Source organism: Chaetodon auriga, chromosome 22 (genome assembly GCF_051107435.1).
Source record: "Chaetodon auriga isolate fChaAug3 chromosome 22, fChaAug3.hap1, whole genome shotgun sequence".
Lineage (NCBI taxonomy): Eukaryota > Metazoa > Chordata > Actinopteri > Chaetodontiformes > Chaetodontidae > Chaetodon > Chaetodon auriga.
Window position 1 is genome coordinate 16,444,586 of NC_135095.1, and position 22,689 is coordinate 16,467,274.

Below are 22,689 nucleotides of genomic sequence, written 5' to 3' on the forward strand. Positions count from 1 at the left end.
AACCAATAGATTAAACGAATGAAGACATGTTGTATGTCGGTTTTAGGTAGCTTCTACCTGTTGTCAGGTCACTGAGGTTGCACAAACACAGACGGGCATCTTGCGGCAGCGGACATGGATAAAACAGCAAGTTTCATCTGAAAGCCTGCCTAACATACCCGGGGGCACCCTCAGCCCAGCGGTGGACAACAAGAACCAGATGTGCCGTTGTAATTGTGTTTCACAACAACCGGCCCGTGGCATACCGATGCAGAAGGGGGTGTGGTGTCACGTGGCCCGCCGTCGGAAATGCAGAGGTTTTATAGACAGGAGCCGCTCGCGCAAGCTCTTGCACAGCTCAGCATCAGCACACGTCGGTTATTCACCTGAAGAGCAAGAAGATGGACGCAGCGTATAAGAGAGTCAATGGAAACTACGGGCCAGAGGCAGAGACAGGGGACCCAGACACAGGGGTAAATCTGACATGACATCTAATATAGAACTTTAAAAGTCCTGTTTTATGTCCAGGAACAAAGTCATGAACTTATTTGAGTTCTTTTTACATATTATGGTCATTTAAAAGCAAGTTTTTTTTATAGTATGCCACATCTGCTACTTCAAATCTGTCTGTTTTTAATGCAACAACAGTGAAAGAGTCAGTCATTGCTGGAATATTCCAGGTTTGACTGCAGACAAAGGACTGAATTGCAAAGTCGCCTCAGTGATTTGAATGGAGGGCAAAAAAAAAACAGCTGATGTTACTGAAAATGGACAATAGTGTCCATCCAGCGTCTTATTTCTGTTTATTCTGTTCTGTTCTGTTTATTTCTGTTTCCTATTTCTTTGTCTTATGTCAAAGATAAATTAAATATCTTCCTGTTTTCAGCTCTTGATTTGACAAAACAAGCAATCTGAAGACTTTGTTCTGGGAAGTAATGAAGGGTGGTTTTCATTATTTTAAAGTCAAAAATGAATAATCTGCAGATTAATCAGTTGTGAAATGAATCATTGGTTGCAGCAGCAATAACAGATGGAAAAAATCCTTTGCAGTGAAGAAAATCATTAACAAATTCTTACATATACCATTGACAGACTGTGGTGAAGCTTCATGCTGGCTGAAATGTTAATAAATAACTACCTGGACTGGGCAGGAGTTTCTACATCTGTACGATACTCTGCAGCTCTGGAGGAAATTTTGGATATGTTCATGTTCTTTCTCTGTTGAAAATCCTCACATGTGTGCAGCATGTGGTCACATCAGAACTACTGCTGTAGAGGTCAAAATGTCAAAAGGTTAAAGGTGTGAAGGCTTTGACTTTAAAGATCAGATGCCTTAAATGTGGAATGTCAGGGCTGTCAACTAGATTTCATGTGTTTTCTCTTGCATATGGCTGAGCTTAAACAAACGAACAAAGAAGCATTTACACATCATCTTGACTATTTTGAAAGCTTTGCAGCCCACTCAGCTGCTAGATTTAGTGCTGAAAACGTGTTTCACTGAACAGATTATAAAGAGATCAAGATAAACTAGTAGTAGGGTGAGGGTTACTGAAATACATAAATGTCATGCATGTCTCCACATCGAGGCCTGGTGTTGTTTCCTGACGTGTGTCTTTCTCAGCAGAGGAGAAGGGGCTCCAGCTACCTGGAGGAGGAGACCAGCGTAAAGTCAGAAGTGCTCTCCTGCATCTTCTCCCTGAAAGAGGAGGTCGGAGCTTTGGCCAAGGCTCTGCGGCTCTTTGAGGTAAATTTGCTGACATACAGGCCGTGACCCCTTCACCTCTGACCAGGTGCCCTAATTCTTCTCCAGATCTTCAAGCGATCAAAAAAATGCACACACTGACACATATTTGACTCATTGGAAGATCAGTTCTTTCTCTCAGACCATGAAAAAAGCTGCAAGGCCACAAACACATTACGACATCTGAATGGCTGCAGGTGTCCTAACAGCAACCAGAGGATTAGGGCTGAAGAATTAATCCAAATATTAGTGAAATGGCAATATGACCACAGCAATGTCCAAATCGCAGCAGTTTTACCTTCATACATGAAGCATTGTGGTACTACAGAGATGTAAGGGAACGTGCTTGTTTGAAACAAAAATCACATCATCATCATGTTTATATATATATATTTTATTAGCTGAAAATGAAATGCAGGAATTAACATTATTATCGCAGTATCTGTCAAAATGATGGTATTGTAATTGTCTTTGCACATTGTTCAGCCCTACAGAGGACGCAGGAATGTTAATTTACCACTGAAGTGGTTTAGTCTGCTCGGAGGAAAATTAACTGTGGTGAAAAAAACAAAACACATTTTCTTGAGTTTTCTTGAAGTGGCTAAAATGGTCTGTGCATCTAACCACAACACAAAATGTCTCTGTTGTTTTGAATGACAAGTTTGAAATGCACTTGAGTCAGAGGAATCCTCAAATGACCCGTTTCCTGATAGTAACAGCGCGAGTAAGTATGCTGAATGTTTCAATGAAGAGTTTGACATTCTGAGAATTACACTTATTCACCGCCTTGCTGAGAGTCAGTGGAGGGGATAGAAGCCACTCTTTATCCGTCTGTTAGGGGTGAAGCTATAGCGGACAGCCAGTTAGCTTAGCTTAGCATAAAGACAGGAAACAGGATCAGAAAAAAAAACCTCATAATCTATGTAATGAATTATTATTAAAACAAGTAACAACGTGCCAATGAGAGCGCTTTCGCAATGCTGGTCTGCAGATTTTGTTACCTTTGGACAGAGCCAAGCAGCTGCTACCAGTCTTTATGCTAAGCTAAGCTAACAGGCTGCTGACTTTTGAATGGACAGACAAGAGAGTGGTATCAGTCTGCTCATCTAAGTCTCACAACAAAGCAGATAAGTTTTTTTTTTCCCAAACTGTTCTTCTTTTGTAACGATAATCCAAACAGACATGGTGAGTTTAACAAGTTAGAGATTAACATGAAACAAAACAAGCGACATGAATTGTTAAATTCTTTACATGTAAACACATTACAGTACTACAAGATCCACTTGATCATTTCAACATGTAATTCTAGCAGTTTTTAGGCAGAGGAAAGTAAATTATGATTATCTGTAGGTTGTTAATAATTTGAACGTTTCTGGCCCCGTAAAGGAGGAAACTAAACAAACGCAGCTTATCTCAGATGTTTGTGTATGACTTCTGTGCAAACATGACAGCGGGCTCTCTGATCCACTGACCCATCTCCTCCTCCGGGGTTTCTATAATGATTAAATAGTCAAACACTGGACAGCTTAAAAAATGAAAAAACAAGTCATCGCTCACTTGCAGTTTTCAGAGGTGGAAAATAATTAAAATGAACTAAAGTGAAAACATTCGGTTAATTTTTGCCAGTTCAGAAATATCTACACTGAGCATTTTTATTTTCCTATTTTACTCTCCTGCTCCACTAGATTTGTAATGGTTACTTAATTATAGTTCATACAAAGTATTTTTTACTTCAAAACAGATATTAGCTACTTTGCAAATCTGCATTTTACATACAAACTATATGATCGGCTTCTAAACCGATACATTGTTACAGAGTAAAACTACCCAGTATTTTTAAAGTAATTAAAATGAATCCATTATAACCATCTACAACGTTAAAGAGACACTCCAGCAACAAGCTGGAGACTCACAGGAGACAGATTTTAAAAAGAATGATCCAAATCAAAGCAGCAGAGTCCAAGGTATCCTGACTAGATCCTACATTTCCCATGATGCACCCAAACAGTGTCTCTCATTTAACCCTCCCTTCCTCCTGCAACCCTGATTCTAAGAAAAGTTGTGTAAAACATAAATAAAACAGTAAAACAAATGCAGCAACACGTTTCACGTTGGGACAGGAGCAACTAAAGACTGTGAAAGATGTGGAACGCTCCAAAAACACCTGTTTGGAACATTCCACAGGTACACAGGTTGATTGGTAACAGGTGAGAGTATCATGATTGGGTATGAAAGGGGTTCACCACATTGTGAACACATGATTGGATAAAGGATATTACTACATGGGCTAGGAGTTAAGTTAAGGATCTGAAGGCTTGCGCCAACAACAACGTCATCGATCAACACGCGCTCTCTTTTTAATTCTCTCTTATCGATTTACTGTCCGTGTGTACGTGACTGCGTGCAGGCTTGAAGTCAACACTGACTGGCGGCGCGTCCATTGTTTATTTTTCAACACAGACTTCAAATCAAGGTTCAAGTTTGCTCTTCCTGCAGGTAAAACACAGAGCACGCCCCCCAAACATTTAGCAGTCCACAAATGCACCACATCCCAAGATAAAAGAAGTTTAAGTTCAAGAAAAAGATTTTTTGGTTGATTTGTTCTCCTCAGCCATGTGTGGGGGTGCAGGTGCGGGTGGGTTGACTCTGTTCAATAGCAGATATGTGCCAAATGCTGCTCTGAAAATGCTGCAGTAAACATCAGGATCCTCTTTGAACCTATGAGCTTGCACTTTCCCGATCCTCCCCCTGCTCCACCTCCATCCTCCCCCTCCTGCCCCAGCTTTTTTGTAAAGCCGGTCAAATGACCCCATACCATCAACACACCCCTCGCTCCCTGACTGCCGCGTAACACGTGCTGACTCCCCATAAAACACAGCTTTGAAGAATCCTGCTTTTCCTGTTTGCTCTGATTAATTGGAAACAACTGCTGTGCTGAGCCGTGTGCTGATATTCGGCTGAGCAGCATTGATCACATGCTCATTTTCATCTTGTGAATTTCTAATCTCCATGAATGAAACTCGCCACTCTGTTTATCCGCCTGGTACCGAAGCGCATGTGACACGGCGGTGCGGTTATCATGTGACGCTCCAGAGCAACGGGCCGACCTTGACCTCGCACCTCAGCCTGTGCAACAGGAGGCGTAATGTCACCGGGCTTGCAGTGGAGGGACGGCTCGGAGGGGTACAGAAATCTGACAGAGTGACCCCTGCATTCGGCCGGGTGCAGGATTTAGGGTTGGCTATGTTAAGCTGAACCAGGTCACCAACAGCACACATGGCGAAATATTTCTCTGCACAGAAACACTGATATTGAGCTTTTTCATGAGGTGGTGCCAAAACTGATGAAACAGCTTAATATTGAATATTTAATTATTTGTGAGTGGCATAGCTTTAAAGGGGAAATCAAGGATGGTTAATGGGTTTTACATGAAAACAAAACGTAAAATACCCAGTGTAGGCCATACAAATGGTTTTATGCACCATATTCTTGCATTATGGGGAATGAAGTGGAATAATTGAAAATTTCGGCCGGACAACATTATTTGTTCCTTTTTTAAAATTATTAGAAAGCTACAGTTAATCTGCTGACATTTTTCTCTGGAATGCCAACCTGGCCTCAGTCTGTGGTCGGTCCTGCAGTCACTCCTGGGGTGCAGGACCACATGGCCCCTAAGAGAAGCTGTTAGATGTAGAATGGGATCCAGATGGGAGAAACCGGGAGGCCCTGCAGCTCACACCCGCCTCTCTCCTTGGCCTATAGAAGACAGAGTACATCACACTCCCTCTTCCTCCCCAAAGTTACACAAACAAAAACATATTTTCATGGTAATTACCACTTAAAGATAGTCACGCTCTCCAGCGCTAGCTGGAACCTCTCTGCATTGTGGTCATTAATAAGGACTCGTGGATCACGGCCAGATACGTTTGGAAACATCCCAAGGGTCCTGTCAAGTTAGTTTTAAGTATGCAGTTCAATATCACAAATGACAGTTTGCCTCACGGGGCTTTACATTCTGTGCAGAACCCTCCGTCCTTAGAGCCTCGGTTCAAATGAGGAAAACTTCCCAGAAAAAAAAAACCCTTTGACTTGAAAGAAAAGAAACCTCAGGAAGTGCATCAGAGGACGGACTCTTCTCCCAGAATGGACAAACATGCAGCAGATGTCATGTGTCCAGAATAGATTCACAACAGAACATCGGATGACAAAATGTGTATTGTAAAACAGAAGTGAAGAGAATGGATCCAGGAGGAGCAGCTTCAGGTGTCGGCTGTGAGTCGGACCTGAGCCACACCTCCTCCTCTCACCACCTGGAAGGAGGACACAGAGGAGGACAACAGCACAACACAGAGAGGAGGAGCAAACACAGAGGGAGAGAGAGCTATGTTAACATGCAAACTAGGGAGAGAGAGCGTTCACGCTGCAGAATGAGAAGAGCCTGTTTGTCGGCTGTGCAGGATGATTTATTCAGTGTTTTCTCACAAAACCACCACAATATGCTCTGAATGCCTTTATTATGCAAGTCCAGAGAGAAAGTGCGAGGCAGCTCTGACCCGAGGTCATGGTGGACTAAAAAGCCATCAGTTTAATAACAACGCAACGCCCTCTAGTGGTGGAACAAAGACAGTGCTGCAGCCTGCTGAAACAACAACATTCAGATTCATTCAACATATAGATGTTTATCTACAAGCATGTATTTAGCATTTATTCATTAGTTTGCAAGAAATTACAAAAACATATGTGGAGACCAACAAATTTAACAGACATCATCTCAACTCAGGTCTCACCCAGGTCTCCTCTTTGGATTTGTTTCTGTCAACCGCAGGAGAAGGGCATCAACCTGACGCACATCGAGTCCCGTCCGTCGCGGATGAACAAAGAACAGTACGAGTTCTTCATCAGCGTGGACTCCACCAGCTCCCAGGCCCTGGACGAGGTCATCGACGGCCTGCGCACACAAATCAGCGGCCACGTGCATGAGCTGTCACGCAACAAAGAGAAGGACACAGGTAAGAGTGACTGCAGCGAGAGGAGGATGAGGAGAGCAAGATAAGCATGAATCCTCAGCATGATGAACACAGAAATGTGCAAATGTGCATAACATGTTCCACATGAGAGAACGTCAGCGTTTTCGAACAGAAAAAAATGATGAAATGTCAGTGATGGTGTTGACTGCTTATCTCTTTGTGATAAGGCTGATAAGAGTTGTAGAGTTTGTGTCAGCGGGTAAAGGTGAGCAAAGATCAAGCAAAACTCTCTCCCAAAAGGCAGCCACATCTAAAAATAAACAGCAAAATCAAATTAAAAACAAACACATTTTTTATCGCAAATTGTCCTTAACTTGAATCCTTGGCCACAGGTTTGGTTAATTTTGAACCATAAGTTCATCAATTTATATTTTTATATAAGCTAGAGCAGACAGCTACGCTAACATCGGCATGCTAACAGGCCCACAATGATGCTCAGCTGGTATTTGTTTACCATGTTACTCCATCTTACAACTTTTATATTGTTTTAGCATGCTAGCATTTGCTTAGCATTAAACAAGAGGTACGGCTGAGGCTGACGGCGGGAGGGATCCCTGTGACGGTATTACAGTTCATCCTGAGGGGAACATGAATGTGTGCACCCGATTTCATGGCGAACAGTGTTGGTCAGGATATTTCAGTGAAAACTACAAATGTCACTGCGGCGCTGGAGGAAAAGTAAAGCTGAAACGGTCCATTTATCATCTGAGCCCAGTGTCGGCTGTTGGGTGGCGCTTCATGACCCCCCAGCCAGACTGGGTAATGGACAGCCAGTGTCGCCGATGAGACTGATGGCCCATCGGCCACATCTCGACCCCTTTATTAGTTGTTTCCAGAATGACATTAGTTTAGCTACTGAGGACCAACAGGCTCGGCGGGAACAGAGGAGCCCTGTGTCCTGGTCCCAGACTAACACAGGGCAGGAGAACATGCCAAGGTCACGGCAGCCAAAGACGGACAGGGCCACCATGGATCCTCCTTTGACTTCGGTGTAGACGCTGTGGGCTGCTGGTCAGGGTCAAGTGGACGAGGGGATATTTATGGCCTGTTTTGGAGACGGCCTGTTTATAGAGGAGCCTGGCAGGGGCCTACTGTCTTCCTGGGGCCTCAGGCTGGACCACACTGCACAAATGTAGATTAATGATTGGGCCCCAGTGTTTTTGAGAGTCATAAATCTGTATGAACAAGCAGAATGACTCTTGATTGGTGTTCTGCTGAGTGTCAAAATGCCACGACACTGAACAAAAATCCTACAGCCAAATCTACATCAACCACATCAATACCAGCTTGCACCGTGCTCATTTATATCAGTCAAGAATCACAATATCCAGGCTGCAGCAAACAATTATTTTTAACAGTTTTCATTGTCAATTAACTTGAGACTGTCCAAAACCCAGATTACAATAATATAAAACATACGAAGGTAGCACATCCTCAACGCCAAACGTCAATTATTTTGCATAAAATAATCATGATGAAGATAAGTGCCTGCTCGAGCCGCTCGTCACTCTCTGTCTCTGTAAGGCTTCTCAGCCCCTGTATTTAGACAGTGTGGTGTCGGGGACAATTAAACCTGAAACTCTCTTATTCATCAAATGTGTTGCATCAAATCAACTTTACAGAACTGGTCAGTTTGAAGTAAGATCGAGACTTTTTTCCCAACTTTACATTTTTAATTCAGGTAATATCTGTCATTTAATCAAAATTACAGTACATTTACAAACTTCTGCTACGTAAATGTCCTGAACTTCTACATTTGTGTTTGTGGACTGAATACGTCATTGATTTGATCTGAATATGCACATGTGAAACAAAAACATTAATTATCACTGCTATCATCCTCCAGTGCCGTGGTTCCCTAACGACATCCAGGACTTGGACCGCTTTGCCAACCAGATCCTCAGTTATGGTTCTGAGCTGGATGCTGATCACCCGGTGAGGACTGACTCACCCATCGCTGTCTGTGTGCCACATCCTGCCTCTGCGTGTGTGTGTGTGTGTGTTCGTGTGAATACGCGTCCACTCACGCCCACATGTCTTATGAAAGACGGGGATGGATGGATGGATGGAGATGACAGGCTGCACTCTGCCGTCTATTCTAATGGAAACTACCTAGACACACAAATTGATGTCATTGCTTTAATTGAGCCCCTATAATTATAGATAATTGCTCCCTTTTGCCACCGCCATTAAAGCGAAATGTATTCATCATAAGCTGAAAAACACTCTACAAAGGCTTCATTTGAATATGTATTTGCGTGCTCTTATTAGAGACGGAGTGCATAACGCTGTCAAAGGCCACAGGGTTTAGCCTCAGCAGAGGATTTCCACTCTTTGATTTAGCTGCGAGTGGCTGGGCTGCGATCATGAGATCTAACATGGCTTTCCTTTGTGTGTGTGTGTGTGTGTGTGTGTGTGTGTGTGTGTGTGTGTGTTTTCAGGGCTTCACAGATCCAGTGTACAGAGTCCGCAGGAAGGAGTTTGCTGACATTGCCTACAACTACAGACAGTAATTAAGCCTAAAAATGTTTAATATTCTTCAATCTGGGTGATTATTCTGAGTGAAAATTATCATAAACAAGTACAGACAAAATTACTAGCAGTTAACGGTGGATTTAAAGGGCCTCGGTCTTTGTGTGTGTAATAATTGAGAAGTATTATTCACAGGCACTACAAAGATTGCCAGACTCCATGAAATGCCCGATCAGGTGGCTCGCATTTACAAAGCTGTGCATTACTACGATACTGACAAATAATGCTGTGCTCATGCAGTCTGTCATCATGGGGAAATTCAATTCAGCAAAAAAGCACCCAAAACAGCACAAAACACAAACTAAACAGTAACCTCACGTCTTTGTCCCAGTGGACAAACCATCCCTCGAGTGGAGTACACGGAGGCGGAAAGGGCCACGTGGGGCAAGGTGTTCACGGAACTAAAGACTCTGTACCCGACTCACGCCTGCCGCGAACACAACCGGGTCTTCCCCCTGCTGGAGAAATACTGCGGCTACAGGTCGGACAACATCCCACAGCTGGAGGACGTCTCCCGCTTCCTGCAGTGTAAGTCCAATCGTGTTATTGACCCTGAGGTCCACGGATGATCTGTGTCATGTAGATCAAGTCCGGAGTTGTAATGTACTTGAATAAAATTTGATCCTAATACTCATTATTTTAAATGTTAAAATGGGTGAACATAACAATAACAATAATAGATTTTGATATAATATAAAAATACTAAATTATTATCATTTGAATGTCCTCTTCCAGTTCTAGCATCATGCAGTACATGAAACATCCCCTCATTCATTTCATACTGGAAACCTCTGGCGTGAATGTGGGAGACAGGACCTGTTCAAACGCCCTACTTCCTATTCCCCCTCCCTCCCTGTCCCCCCTCCCTCCCCCCTCACTAACTGCTCTTATTCAACACATCCAAACACTCGCCTCTTTCATCTCTCCGTCCTTTTCCTCCAGCGTGCACAGGCTTCCGGCTTCGCCCGGTGGCCGGCCTCCTGTCGTCCCGGGACTTCCTGGCTGGACTGGCCTTCCGAGTCTTTCATTCCACGCAGTACATTCGTCACGGCTCCAAGCCCACATACACGCCTGAGCCGTGAGTGTTGAAACTCTATTGAAAAAAGAAGGAAAAATACATGACGTGTGAGATGTGAAAGAGTGTTTTTCATTTGTCATTCAGGGATATCTGCCATGAGCTCCTGGGACACGTTCCTCTGTTTGCTGACCCTAGTTTTGCCCAATTCTCACAGGTAACTGAGTGAAGAAATGACAACAATACAAAACTAAATGAAGCACTAAGCCAGTTAGTTAGTATTCTAATTATATTGTATTTATTCTATTAATTCTACATAATAAACATACAGTATCTACCATGCATCTCATATATATTTACTGTGTATTTACTACACTGCACACTGCACTGCTGTAACACTTATGAAGTGTAATCTTAACATAAAATCCATGTAACATATGTGATTCTGTAACTTCGTGTTATCTAATCTATATGCTTTGGTTCTGATCCACGTAGGAAATCGGCCTCGCCTCCCTTGGTGCCCCTGATGAGTACATTGAGAAACTTGCAACTGTGAGTACATGAGAAGCAGTACTATTGGATGAAGTACTCAGACAAAGACAGATTATAATTCTGGTGCTTCTGAACTTCTAAAACATACAGATAAACAGACATAAGCACTGCAACAGCCAAGCAAACAAATGCATCAAGCAGAGTCAGGATAAAAGCACCGTGTGTGTGTGTGTGTGTGTGTGTGTGTGTGTGTGTGTGTGTGTGTGTGTGTGTGTGTGTGTGTGTTGAATCAGCCTGGTTGAGTGGAGAGCAATCACTAGATTCAGCATTTCTGGGTGGTTTAAAGAGCCAATTTTCCAAATTACAAAACAAACAAACAAATAAAAATAAATTGCTCCAATGGTGTCCAGCATGCAGATGGTTTTGGTTTGACTGGCTCAGATTTTAAGGTCTCTGAGACTCTGCCATCTGTGAACCAAAGAGACTTCAGAATGAAATGTCATTCGCCTCCGTTGTGCAGCGATGGCACAGAAATCTTACAGGCATCTCAAAGCATGAGCAAAGAAAAAAAAGTACATACATGGCAACTAGATAGATAAAAGTGAGGAAATATGTTGTTTTTTTCTGTGATTTAGGTGAACTGGCCCTTTAAATCGTCACGGCTCACTGGGTTTTTGGATTTCAAAGACGCCTGTTGATGAACCCCCCTTGTTTTTGTGGATGCTCGCCCTGGTTTTGGTGCACAGATCACATCTTTACGAGCCTTGTGTGTGTCCTCAGGTGTACTGGTTCACTGTGGAGTTTGGCCTGTGCAAGCAGGGCTCAGAGATCAGAGCTTACGGAGCTGGCCTGCTTTCATCGTTCGGAGAGCTGCAGGTAAGTGGGGGGGGGCGGGCGGGGGCAAAACATGCGTTTGAGTCATATAAGCTGCAAGAAAACAACCTGTACATGGCGGACCCCTGTGGAAGCAGGATAAGTAGCTTCCTTTTTGTGCTTTCCTCCCTCCCGCTGACCCCCCATCTGTTGTCATAACGTTCACCTCGTTTCACAGGCAGTGGGTTAGTGTTCCACTCAGATTCAGGTTTAATGTGTCACTGGGGGAGTCGGCCTCCCTGCCCAGCGGGGCGCGGGTGAAGTGGTTCAGTGGGTAAGTGGCGGCAGAGAGAGGATGAGCAGCTCGCTATGGAGGTCACAAGTTACATCAGCGGCTGTCAGCAGAGGATGTGCACTCTGCCGAGTCACTGAAGCACAGGCCTGAATCATGCTGCACTTCCTGTTCGCGGTGACGGGAATAGAGACGCTCTATGAAAAATTAAAATCCTTTTCTCACACTGTGTTCTTTCAGTACTCCTTGACAGACAAACCCAAGCTCCTGCCCTTCGACCCCGACAAGACCAGCCTCCAGAAATACCCAATCACAGAGTACCAGCCTGTGTACTTTGTCGCTGAGAGCTTTGAAGATGCCAAAGAGAAAGTCAGGTAAGAATTTTTTCATTTGGTTTGAAGCTTTCCTGCATATAAATATATATATACAGGAAATTTAAGATTAAGGTCCGTCTGCCCCGTAGGAAATTCGCAGCCACCATCCCCAGGCCTTTCTCAGTGCGCTACAATGCCTACACTCAGAGTATTGAAGTGCTGGACAACACCCAGCAGCTCAGGAACCTGGCCGACAGCATCAACAGTATGTGTCAGCTTCCATTCACTCCGTTATCTCGAGACCATCTCCTTTTCTTCACTTAAATTGGTTTTACTTGTTATTTAAAGCAGTGGTTGCCAGCTTTTGGTTTGTGACTGCAGGGGTCAGGCTTCATCGGCCACAGAGGGTTTTCAGCCAACCAGCCATGGACGACAAAACAAGGCTGTTTCTGAAAATGTTGTTTCGTCTTATTTTACTCTAATTTCTTTTGTTTTCTCTCTTATTTCAGGTGAAATGGGGAAACTGTGCGAAGCCCTGCGGAAACTGGAGTGACTGCACTCGAGGGTCCCTTCATTTCCTCGGTCAACCTGCGGTTCTGCTTAGCATGCGTGCAAATGAGCTTTCATGTATTAAAACAAATATGCAAGTCAAATAATGACGATATTACTGTAGTCCAATCAGTATTTTAGTGAAGTGAATAAAGTGGAACCTGTTTCTAGGATAATGAGGAACGTGTCTGTAACAGCTGAGAATGCTACTGTCAATATTATTACAGTATAAATGTTATTAAGAGACGTGTTTTTCAAAATAAGAGTGGTTTGTCAATCAGTATCTTTAGTGTCTTCAATGAATTTGAAACTCAATATGTACACATCGAACTTTGCCTCTGAGATGATGCAAAGCAGCTGAAATAATCTGATTTCGTCTATGCATTTCGAACCTAAAGGTACACTGAGAGATAATCTGTCAGCTTTCATTTTGCTTGGCTAAAAGAAAAGTTTTGTACATGCATGATATGTTTGAATGAAACAAATAAATATTCCTCTTCTCTCTTTCAACGTTTACAAACTGCTTATTAATGCTAAATAGGGTGCAAAGAAAAGTTTTATCCATTTACTATTAAATACAGGAGAAATACTGATTAAATAATGCATCTTGCCAACTTTTGGGACAAAGTCTGAAGCTGTCAGAGAGAGACAGGATCAGGCCTGCAGATATCTGAAGATGACTGGAGTGATTTCTGTGAAAACCAGGCTAAGACCCTGCAGAGAGTTCTGAGGGGAAAATGAACATTTAAATTCAACTAAAAAGACCATTTTCAGATTTTCAAGCAACAGGTTGCGACAGAAATAATGAAGTTCTTTGAAATAAAGGACAAATCGACTGCAGCTGTCAGCGGTTAAAAACTGAATGGAGGAACTTGCCTGTACCTGAAGACTAGGACATGCAAAACTCTGGAAAAACAGAGTCCATATATGCACCTTTAAGATGGAACTCATTGTCAGTGTCACTGGAAACACTTTCTCCTGTACAGTTATAATGTTGCCTCTGTCACCCCAAATACAGAAGTCCCTGTTTTGCATCATTGAACACACTGAACCGCCGGTGAAACTGTCATTTTTCCTCTTTCTGAACATGATCATGTCCGTCTTATGTAACCAGTAACGACCTGATTCGGTTGACTGCATCTGTGATTCATAAAATTTCGATCCCTGATGCATTTCCCCCCCTGACAGCGCCGATTTGTCCATAAATAGTAAATAACAATAATAATAACATCATGACGCAAAACAGGCCCCAAAGAAGCCAAACGCACGTGCCGTCCTTACGCAACTCATCTCCATAAAGCCCGGTGATGGCAGGGTATTTAAACCTGTGTCTGGAGGTGATGATGGTACACACACGCACACACACACACGCGTGCTCGCCTCCGGTAACACCCCACACATGAAGACGGACAGCGCGGCGCAGGCGGCGCCGTTCAGCGGCAGGAAGCAGAGCCTGATCGAGGATGCGCGCCGGGAGCGCAGCAGCGGCTCCGCGGGCTCTCCGGGGCCCTCCAGGTACGGAGACGGCTTCGTGTTCGAGGAGAAGGACGGCAGGGTCACTCTGAACGTCCTGTTCACCCTCAGCAATGAGAAAAACACGGGCTTCTTCAAAACGGGCAAAATATTCGAGGTGAGTAGAAATATGACTAAAAAATACCTTTTGTAAAAGTCCTGCATGTATAATGTGACTCAAGGTAAATGCTGCAAATATAAAAATAAAGCAAAGGACCCGATGTTTCTGTTGGATTATTCAGCACATTTAGTCAAAAAGCTTTGAGGTACTTCTTCTTTACTTTAGTATTTCCATTTCCTGCTACTTTATACTTCTATTTCAGTTTCTACTCCTCTACATTTATTTGATGACTTCAGCTCCTTTGCACATAACACAAAACATAATCAATAAATAATTCTGTGTTATTATAAATTGAGACGAGGGTTTATTCTCTTTTTGGTCTGTAACACCTCAGGAAAAAATCAAAAACGCAGCTCGTCTAAAAGACAAAGACAATTATTTTAATGTAATGCAAAATTAGGAAAAGCAGCAGAATCTAATATTTGAGAAGCTTTAACCAGCAAATATTTTGATTTTTTTGCCGAAGAACCTTATCAATCGTCAAAATACTGTAATTTCCTGTTAATTTTCTCAGATAATCGACAAAGCTGTTGCAGCTGTAGGTCAGTCTGGTGCCACTTTTAGGTAGTTTATGACAAATATTTTGGACGATAATCACATTTTGTATGAAAGTTTGTGATCTTTTCAGCTTTTCATGAATTTGAGGCTTTGATCTTATGTTTTGGATCATGATTATAGATTTTGTCTTAAGGACTTTCTTTTTAAGGCTTTAACTTCCAAAAATCCAAGCTAATAAATATCTGTCTGTTATTATTTGATCAAGGTGAAATCAATACAAAATAGGCCAATTTCTGCAGCATTATGACAAAAAACAAAACAAGCTAAATGGCCATTTTGGGATACAAAAGCTTCTTTTAAGTGTCTCTTTTCGGTCTTTCTGTATTTATTTTTTGACTCTTTCTTATTTCCTTCGTAGACGTTTGAGGCAAAACTTCTGCACATCGAAAGTCGACCGGGGAGGAAGTCAAAGAACAGCAGCACCGACCTGGACTTCTTCATGAAGTGTGAAGTTCACAGCTCGGACCTGGACGTTTTCATCAACTCCCTGAAGAGAGTCGCTGACGACGTTCGCTCCATACCGGAGGAAAAAGGCAACCAGCTGATTTTATTATTATACTTTCCATCAGTCCTGTTAACATTTCTGCTGAAGTGCGTTCACCTTATTGAATCAACTAACGTCACCGCATGATAATAACATGCAACCAATTACAAAAGCACTAATTATTTCTTTCTCCCCTCGACATCACAGTTCCCTGGTTTCCCCGACAGATGAAAGACCTCGACAGATGCAACATGTTAATAACCAAATTTGACCCCGACATGGACCAGGAGCATCCGGTGAGGGTCTACACGTCTGCTGCAGAATGTCACATCATTATTAGTCTGATTTCAGATTCACCAGAGAAAATGTTGTCAATTTATGGTCATTTCTTCTGCAGGGATACAGCGATCCAGAGTACAGAAAAAGACGAGCTTTCATCTCTGAGCTTGCCTTCAGATACAAACAGTGAGTCAGATATTTACAGAAAAAAGCCTCATCTATCTCCAGCATCGCTCAAATATCCTCTCACAGACCATTTCTCTTTGCCACAGGGGGGACCTGCTGCCCACCGTGGAGTACACAGCAGAGGAAGTGGCCACATGGTGAGAATGAAGCTCACAGTCCTGCATGTTATGAAGGCAGACGCAAGATGAAAAGTGCAGTGATGTGATGAGGTGCTGCTGTTGTTGTGTTCAAAGGAGGGAGGTTTACCGGCAGCTGAGGAGCATTTACCCGAGTCTGGCCTGCAGGCAGTTCATGGACGGTCTGCAGCAGCTGGAGAGAGACTGTGGCTACGGAGAGGACCGCATCCCTCAGCTCAGAGAGGTTTCCGCCTTCCTGAAAGGTGACGAAGGCTGAAGAACTCCAGAAAATGGATGAATCTGCTTTTATAAGAGACAGACAAATAAAATGTATGAGAGATTAAGGAAAAAGTTAAAATTAAGGAAAGATTCAGACACTAAAGGATAACAGAGATGCAAAAGGAACAAGAAAAACGGAATTAAAATATCCAGTAATGACTAAAAAGTTGTTGTTTGTAAACATGTAAAAGTCCTGGAAGTATTATCAGCTAAATTTACTTTAGATACTTCAAGTACTCATTCAGGGGAAAGTATCACATTATTATATGTAATACTGATGCCTCAGTGTTGGAGCAGCGGTGCACCGTTGAAGCTGTCAGCTAGTTCAGTCCAATGGTTCCCAATGGAGGGGTCGGGCCCCTCCAAAGGGTCACAGGATGAATCTGAGAGGTCGTGAGATGATTGACGTGAGATGAAAAAGGAAAAGTTCTGATGTATTCATGTGTGTTGACTTCTTGCTGGTTTTAGAGAAAACTGGTTTCCAGCTGCGTCCAGTCGCCGGCCTGCTGTCAGCCAGAGACTTCCTCAACAGTTTGGCCTTCAGGGTGTTTCAGTGCACTCAGTACATCCGTCACTCGTCTGCTCCCATGCACTCCCCCGAGCCGTGAGTCACCGTTTCGTGACGGAGTTTTGTCATTTATGCGTTCAGCTGCTTTTCCTGCATTGACTCCTTTCGATCTGCTCCAACAGAGACTGCTGTCATGAACTGCTCGGCCATATTCCCATGCTGGCAGACAAAGAGTTCGCCCAGTTTTCACAGGTAACCGTGCTGTGCTGCACTATGCGATCTTTAATCTGTCGTTATCAGAGTGCAATCGAGCTGAATTACCTTTAATATTAATTCTTCTGGATAATTCAAGGAGATCGGACTTGCCTCGCTTGGAGCTTCAGATGAAGACATTGAGAAACTGTCAACGGTGGGTTTTTATTAAGCTTTCAAACCTCAAATGGGACGATTTTAAAAGCACCTGAAGTGTAATTTTAACATAATCAGGCATAAATAACTTTGTCTTGTTTGTCCTTAAGGTAAAAACATCACAAAATTGTAAAACTTACACATCAAATATTGAAAGAGAAGCTTCTCCAATCTGATGAGACAGTTTTCTCTTTTGAATGGATCTTTGGTGCCACCTAGTGGTTAAAGTACAGGACTGCACGTGGCGTTGGCCCATGCACTGTGCAGCATGCTCATCTGCCTCTCTCTGTCTTCTCCCTGTGCAGTTATACTGGTTTACGGTGGAGTTTGGCCTCTGCAAGCAGAACGGCGCAGTCAAAGCCTACGGTGCTGGACTCCTGTCGTCTTATGGAGAACTCGTGGTGAGTGTGTTCTCCACGCTCACACACTCTGATAAGTTCATGGCTTGCTCAGTGTCCTGACAGACTTTGACTTGTCCTTCCAGTACGCTCTGTCCAATGAGCCCGAGTACAGGCCGTTTAACCCCGAGGAGACAGCAGTGCAGCCGTATCAGGACCAAACCTACCAGCCGGTTTACTTTGTGTCAGAGAGCTTCGAGGACGCCAAGATCAAGTTAAGGTATTCACTTATTTTTCTATTATGAGCGCATTAATACGACTCTCTACTTTTAAAATACAGCAAAATGTGTTTTCACCTCATGTGGCACATAAAAGTTTGGAATCATTTCTGGTTTTTAAATTGAAGCACGACACAACATTAACTCCTGGTTACTTAATCTTGATGCCAAACACAATTTATAATAAATCATTTACTGATATTAATAAGAGAAATCTTTTAAAATGCTTCTGTGAACATGGAAGCTCATTCTTGACCATTAGGAAGAGTTTATGTAACAAACTCAAAGGTCCACTTTCGGCTTTCAACTCATTTACAGTCTTAAATTGGACTTAATATTGTGATATTTTGTTTCTAAACCACGTCCATCAGTGTCTGTCTCTGGTTTGTTTTGTGATTTATTAACAAAGCAATTTCCCATTAAAATTAATAACACACTTTTTGAATGGCAACCAATTAAAGGGAAAAACAAAATGAGGTCTCCTTTGGGGTTTTCTTGTAAATACACGTTCAGTGTTTCTTGAGGTCAAACCTGCATGTATATCTCATCTCTCATTTGCTCTTGGACATGCACAGGGACCCATTCATAAAAACATCGCTCTATAAAACTACTAATGGTCAAAAACTCAACAGGGGAGCCTTTAATGAGTTGAGAAACTTAATGGATGCAGATGACGTTATGTCGAATCTTTGCCAAGGAGCGCTGAAGCTGTTCTGGTGACCTAACACCTCAGTCAGACTGTATTTTCCCTCATGTTTGTCACCATCTGTATCTACTATCTCTATGAACGCTCACGCTTCCTTCTCCTCCACAGGAGATACTCTGCAGCCATCAAGCGTCCCTTCGCAATCCGCTACGACCCCTTTACCTGCAGCATGGAGGTTCTGGATCAGCCCAGCAAGATCCAGAACGCTCTGAGCCAGATGAGAGAAGACCTGAAGACCCTTCACAGCGCCCTGGAGAAGCTCAGCTCGTCTTAAGTAACAGAGGTGGACATCTCGCCTGTGTAAACATTGTAAATGAGATTTAGATTTATGAAGAAAATCACAGTGTAGTCAGGTTTGTGAGGCTCCACGGGGGCCCTTTGTTTGTGTGTATGAAGTATCACGTGAGGATCATGTAAAAAGAAATAAACGTTTATTTTCACGGAGGAACGTCAGTGTTTTAAATCCAGAGAGGCACAGAAGAAAGAAAAGGTGCTGAGGAGAGTGTTTGCCAACAAGAGAGAGGCTGAACCACTACAATACAGGACTTGTAGGACATTTTCTAGCTTTTTAATTCCAAACCAACTATTTCCATTTGGAAAAAAATCTTGGAACCCATTTATCTTCATGTGTTATTAAGCAAAGGGAAGGAGCTAATTATGAATGATTTAAGTATCGTGTTCCCTCAGCTGGTCAAGGCCAGAGCCAGCGCTGAGGCCCAGCACGTCGGTAGGGCCAGGTCACCGGGACCTCACAGTCAACCACAGCACGGTCCGCAGGGCCGCGCTGCTGACAGATGCTCTTCTCTCTTTATTTCTCTTTCTCCGTGCGACTGGAGGATTTGGCCTTCGGTGGTTTTTCTGACGGGCGTCCAGCGTTTTGATCTCCACGCAGGCGACAGTGCGTATCAGCGCCGCGCACGTCAAAGCTTTCCCCTCGAAGAAGACAAATCATCTCCATCTGCAGGACTCATAAAGCATCACCACCGTCAACATGGTGGCTGGCAAACCCTCCCATCGGCCACCTTGTGTTGGGAAGCTTGCCTTTCCCATAATTCCACTGTACAGTAAATCAAGCCCTGCTCTGGCCTCCCTAGGAAACCCTGTGTTTGTGGAGTAGAAAAAATTGTGTGTGAAGAGAGAGAGAGGGATAAAGCAAGTGGAGGGAAAGAGTGATCTACTGCTTGACAAGTGTGCAGGGACACACACACACACACACACACACACACACACACACACACACACACACACACACACACACACACGCACACACACACTCTCTCCAAGCAAAAGTCAAACACTTTATAATTTCTTGTATCTCATTCTACATCCAGCGCCCTCAAATCCACAAATCCCCATGAAACCACCGCCAGGATCCGAATCTGCTGAGCGCTAAACAAAAGGGGGTTGCCGCAGCAACAGGGCGACCAGCGAGGGATCCAGCTAGATTCTTGTGCCTCGCAAACTCGCCACAAATCCCAAACGCTGTATCATCCTGACTCCAACCATAAGTGTTTCCTTTATTGATGTCAGGGCCATCCCATCCTTACGCTGGCTGGGTTGCCTCCTCCGGGCTGGAAACAGGGTCATGAGGTTCACTTTGTCCTCAGGCCTGAGAACTCAGAAAGAAAGATCCTCCCCAAGATTGAGTGAATCCGGCGATTTAAGGCCTGAGAGAACTAATGGCTTTGTTTACAGTTAACAAATCACTTACTAATGATTTATACATCAGTTAGAAGCCATGAAAGGCACAGTTCAATATTTTGGGAAAAGAGGCGAACCGATCTCTGCCTATCAGCACCTCTACAGCTGACTGATCAATACGTCAATACAGAAAGAGAAATGTAAGAATAACAAATTCAAAAACAACTTTTCTATTTACTCTCAGGTTAAACAATTGCAATACAAAGCAAAGCAAAAGCCTTGTTGTCCAACACTGCAACATCTGGAAGTCCAGCAAACAAAAGCTTCGATCTACAACCCTGATTCTAAAACCATGAATAGACCAGAATGTGACGTCCTGCTGATCCTCTTTGACATAGACTCAACTGAAAACAGCACAAAGTCAGAAGATTTAATGTTTGACCTCATCAGCTTCACTGATTTTTTTGTAAATATCTGCTTATCCTGAGACTGTGAAAGTTGTGGAATGCTCCAAAAACACCTGTTTGGATCATTCCACAGGTAAACAGGTGATAGTGTCATGATTGGGTGTGAAAGGGGCATCCTGGAAAGGCTCAGTCATTCACAAATGAGGATGGAGCGAGGTTCACCACTCTGTGAAGACATGATTGGATGATGGATGTTACTGCATGTACTAAGGAACACTTCAGAAAACTGCTGTCTGTGTACTCAGTTTGATTGCATTCTTTTTTTTTATTTTACGTTTAACACAGCGTCCTGTCGGGGCAGTGAAATGGCTTCTTATTTTTGGTTTTAATTGTATTTATTGTTGACATGTTGCAGCAGAAGAAAGGATGGAGGCAGATAGCACTTGCCAGGTCAGCTGTTTTCTTCATTGTCCTCCAGCGTGACCCTGGCTTTGTATCCTGAGCTCACTCCTTCAAGGGTCTTAAGTTTTTCTGTTTCTCATCAAGTCTGCAGTTCTTAATGCTAATAAGTCATTTTCAAGTAAGCCTACAGCAAAAGTTAATAAGTTGTCTGCAACTATAAATGTTAATAAATCAAAAATAAGGGGTTCTTAGAATAATCAGTGGACTCTGGTTCAGATGTTGAGCAGCTCTTCTACAGGAAACACTTTCTTTTTAATGCCTGAATTATGCTGCATTAAGGAAATGGTTTATTAAGCTCTAACAAAGCCTCTGGTTACTTTTGCCTTTATTGGACAGTGACACCGACCATCATCGTGCAGCCGTCACACCACAGTTTAAATGATCAACAAACTCCACTTTTCAGCGGACTCTCTTCTGCTCATCAAGATCAACATAATCGCTTCATTCTGGGAAAAGCAATGCAGGACAAACCAGCCGTGAGATTAAATCAAACACCGGCCTCAAAGAGCTCTAATCTCTTTTCTTTGTTTCCCTTCATATCATGCTCCTCATTATTTTTGTTTGCTCTCTTTTTATTGAGCCTGGGCTTAAAGTTGGCAGAGCCGCAGAAGAATTATCTGAGGGGGAAGATTAGGAGAAAGTTGGTGAGGATTTTAAGGCGGCCTGATCCCTCTTTCATCCATTTCACAGTTTGTTATTAGTCGACACACCACATGAGATCAGTCTGTTTGTGAGGCATAATGGCTTCATTCAGGTTACATCAAAGGTAACATTGAGGCCCGGGGCAGTGACATCTGAGGACGTGCTTCCAGGAAAGAGGTGAATTTGTAAGATCTCCAGCACGGATCATGAAGAAACTGAAGAAATCAGCTCGCAGACAAGATGGAATTAAATCTTCATGCTATTCTGCTCATCAGCCATCAGATGGTGTCCTTGAGTCACCGGGATTTGCAAAGCCGCTGAGATTCATGACTCATGTTTCAGAGGAAAGTGGCTCAGTTAGCGAATCCAGTGCCCTTCCAGTGAGCTTTTATGCTCTTTGGAAAAGGTTCAGAGTGTGCACGGATGAAAATGGCAGCTTCTTGCAGCTGATGTTGACGTCTCCCTCGTTACATGCAGCCGTATGTAACGTAAAGAGTGGAGACCACGTTGGACTTGTTCTAACAAAAGCATGGACCAGGAGAGCAGTAGCATGTTATGCTTTGTGGATGGCGGTTAACGCGTCCCGTCCAAGAAATATACAAGGTTGACGAACTGGTTTGAAAGAGTCGAGGTCTCGGCGGCCTCAGCTCACTCCACTCTGTCGTGCGGAGGCATTGCTGTATAATCCAGCCCAGTGTTTTAGCTGAAATATACATTAATAAAGCACAATAAACGGCTCTGTTCGACAGCCCAGCATGAATGCACATTTATCCAACGCTGCGCCTTTGAAGATTAAGTACATCTGTGGAAACAAGTGATCAGCTGTCACCTCGAACGATTCGTGATCAACTTAATTAAATGAGTGCCCTCTGCAGCTTAGTGGGCTTATGGCCGCCTTGAAAACGGAGATGGTGGTTCTTCACACATGGCATTCCTGTGACAGCACAATGAGTCCTTGTTTTACTGGAGGCCATTAAAAGTTTCTGCCAAATGATCCCTCGTCTTCCATC

At 43.3% G+C, this 22,689-nt stretch overlaps 2 protein-coding genes across 3 annotated transcripts; both read left to right on the plus strand.

The window, feature by feature from the left end:
* The first annotated feature begins 331 nt into the window (after positions 1-331).
* On the plus strand, positions 332-13,259 carry pah (phenylalanine hydroxylase). 2 transcript variants are annotated; one of them, XM_076722455.1, is made up of 13 exons: positions 332-452; positions 1,601-1,723; positions 6,546-6,729; positions 8,594-8,682; positions 9,189-9,256; positions 9,611-9,807; positions 10,222-10,357; positions 10,442-10,511; positions 10,790-10,846; positions 11,567-11,662; positions 12,132-12,265; positions 12,355-12,470; positions 12,715-13,259. In XM_076722455.1, exons 1-13 carry the CDS (start codon positions 381-383, stop codon positions 12,756-12,758), a joined length of 1,386 nt encoding a protein of 461 aa, XP_076578570.1. In that variant the 5' UTR covers positions 332-380; the 3' UTR covers positions 12,759-13,259. The 2 variants fall into 2 exon arrangements, with proteins under 2 accessions (XP_076578570.1, XP_076578571.1); XM_076722456.1 differs by having other exon boundaries at positions 351-452; positions 1,604-1,723.
* Positions 13,260-14,087: 828 nt separating this feature from the next.
* Positions 14,088-18,971, plus strand: th2 (tyrosine hydroxylase 2). The gene is made up of 12 exons (XM_076722454.1): positions 14,088-14,384; positions 15,304-15,478; positions 15,637-15,725; positions 15,827-15,894; positions 15,981-16,031; positions 16,128-16,273; positions 16,758-16,893; positions 16,980-17,049; positions 17,150-17,206; positions 17,511-17,606; positions 17,690-17,823; positions 18,636-18,971. Exons 1-12 carry the CDS (start codon positions 14,154-14,156, stop codon positions 18,799-18,801), a joined length of 1,419 nt encoding a protein of 472 aa, XP_076578569.1. The 5' UTR covers positions 14,088-14,153; the 3' UTR covers positions 18,802-18,971.
* The last annotated feature ends 3,718 nt before the right edge of the window (positions 18,972-22,689 follow it).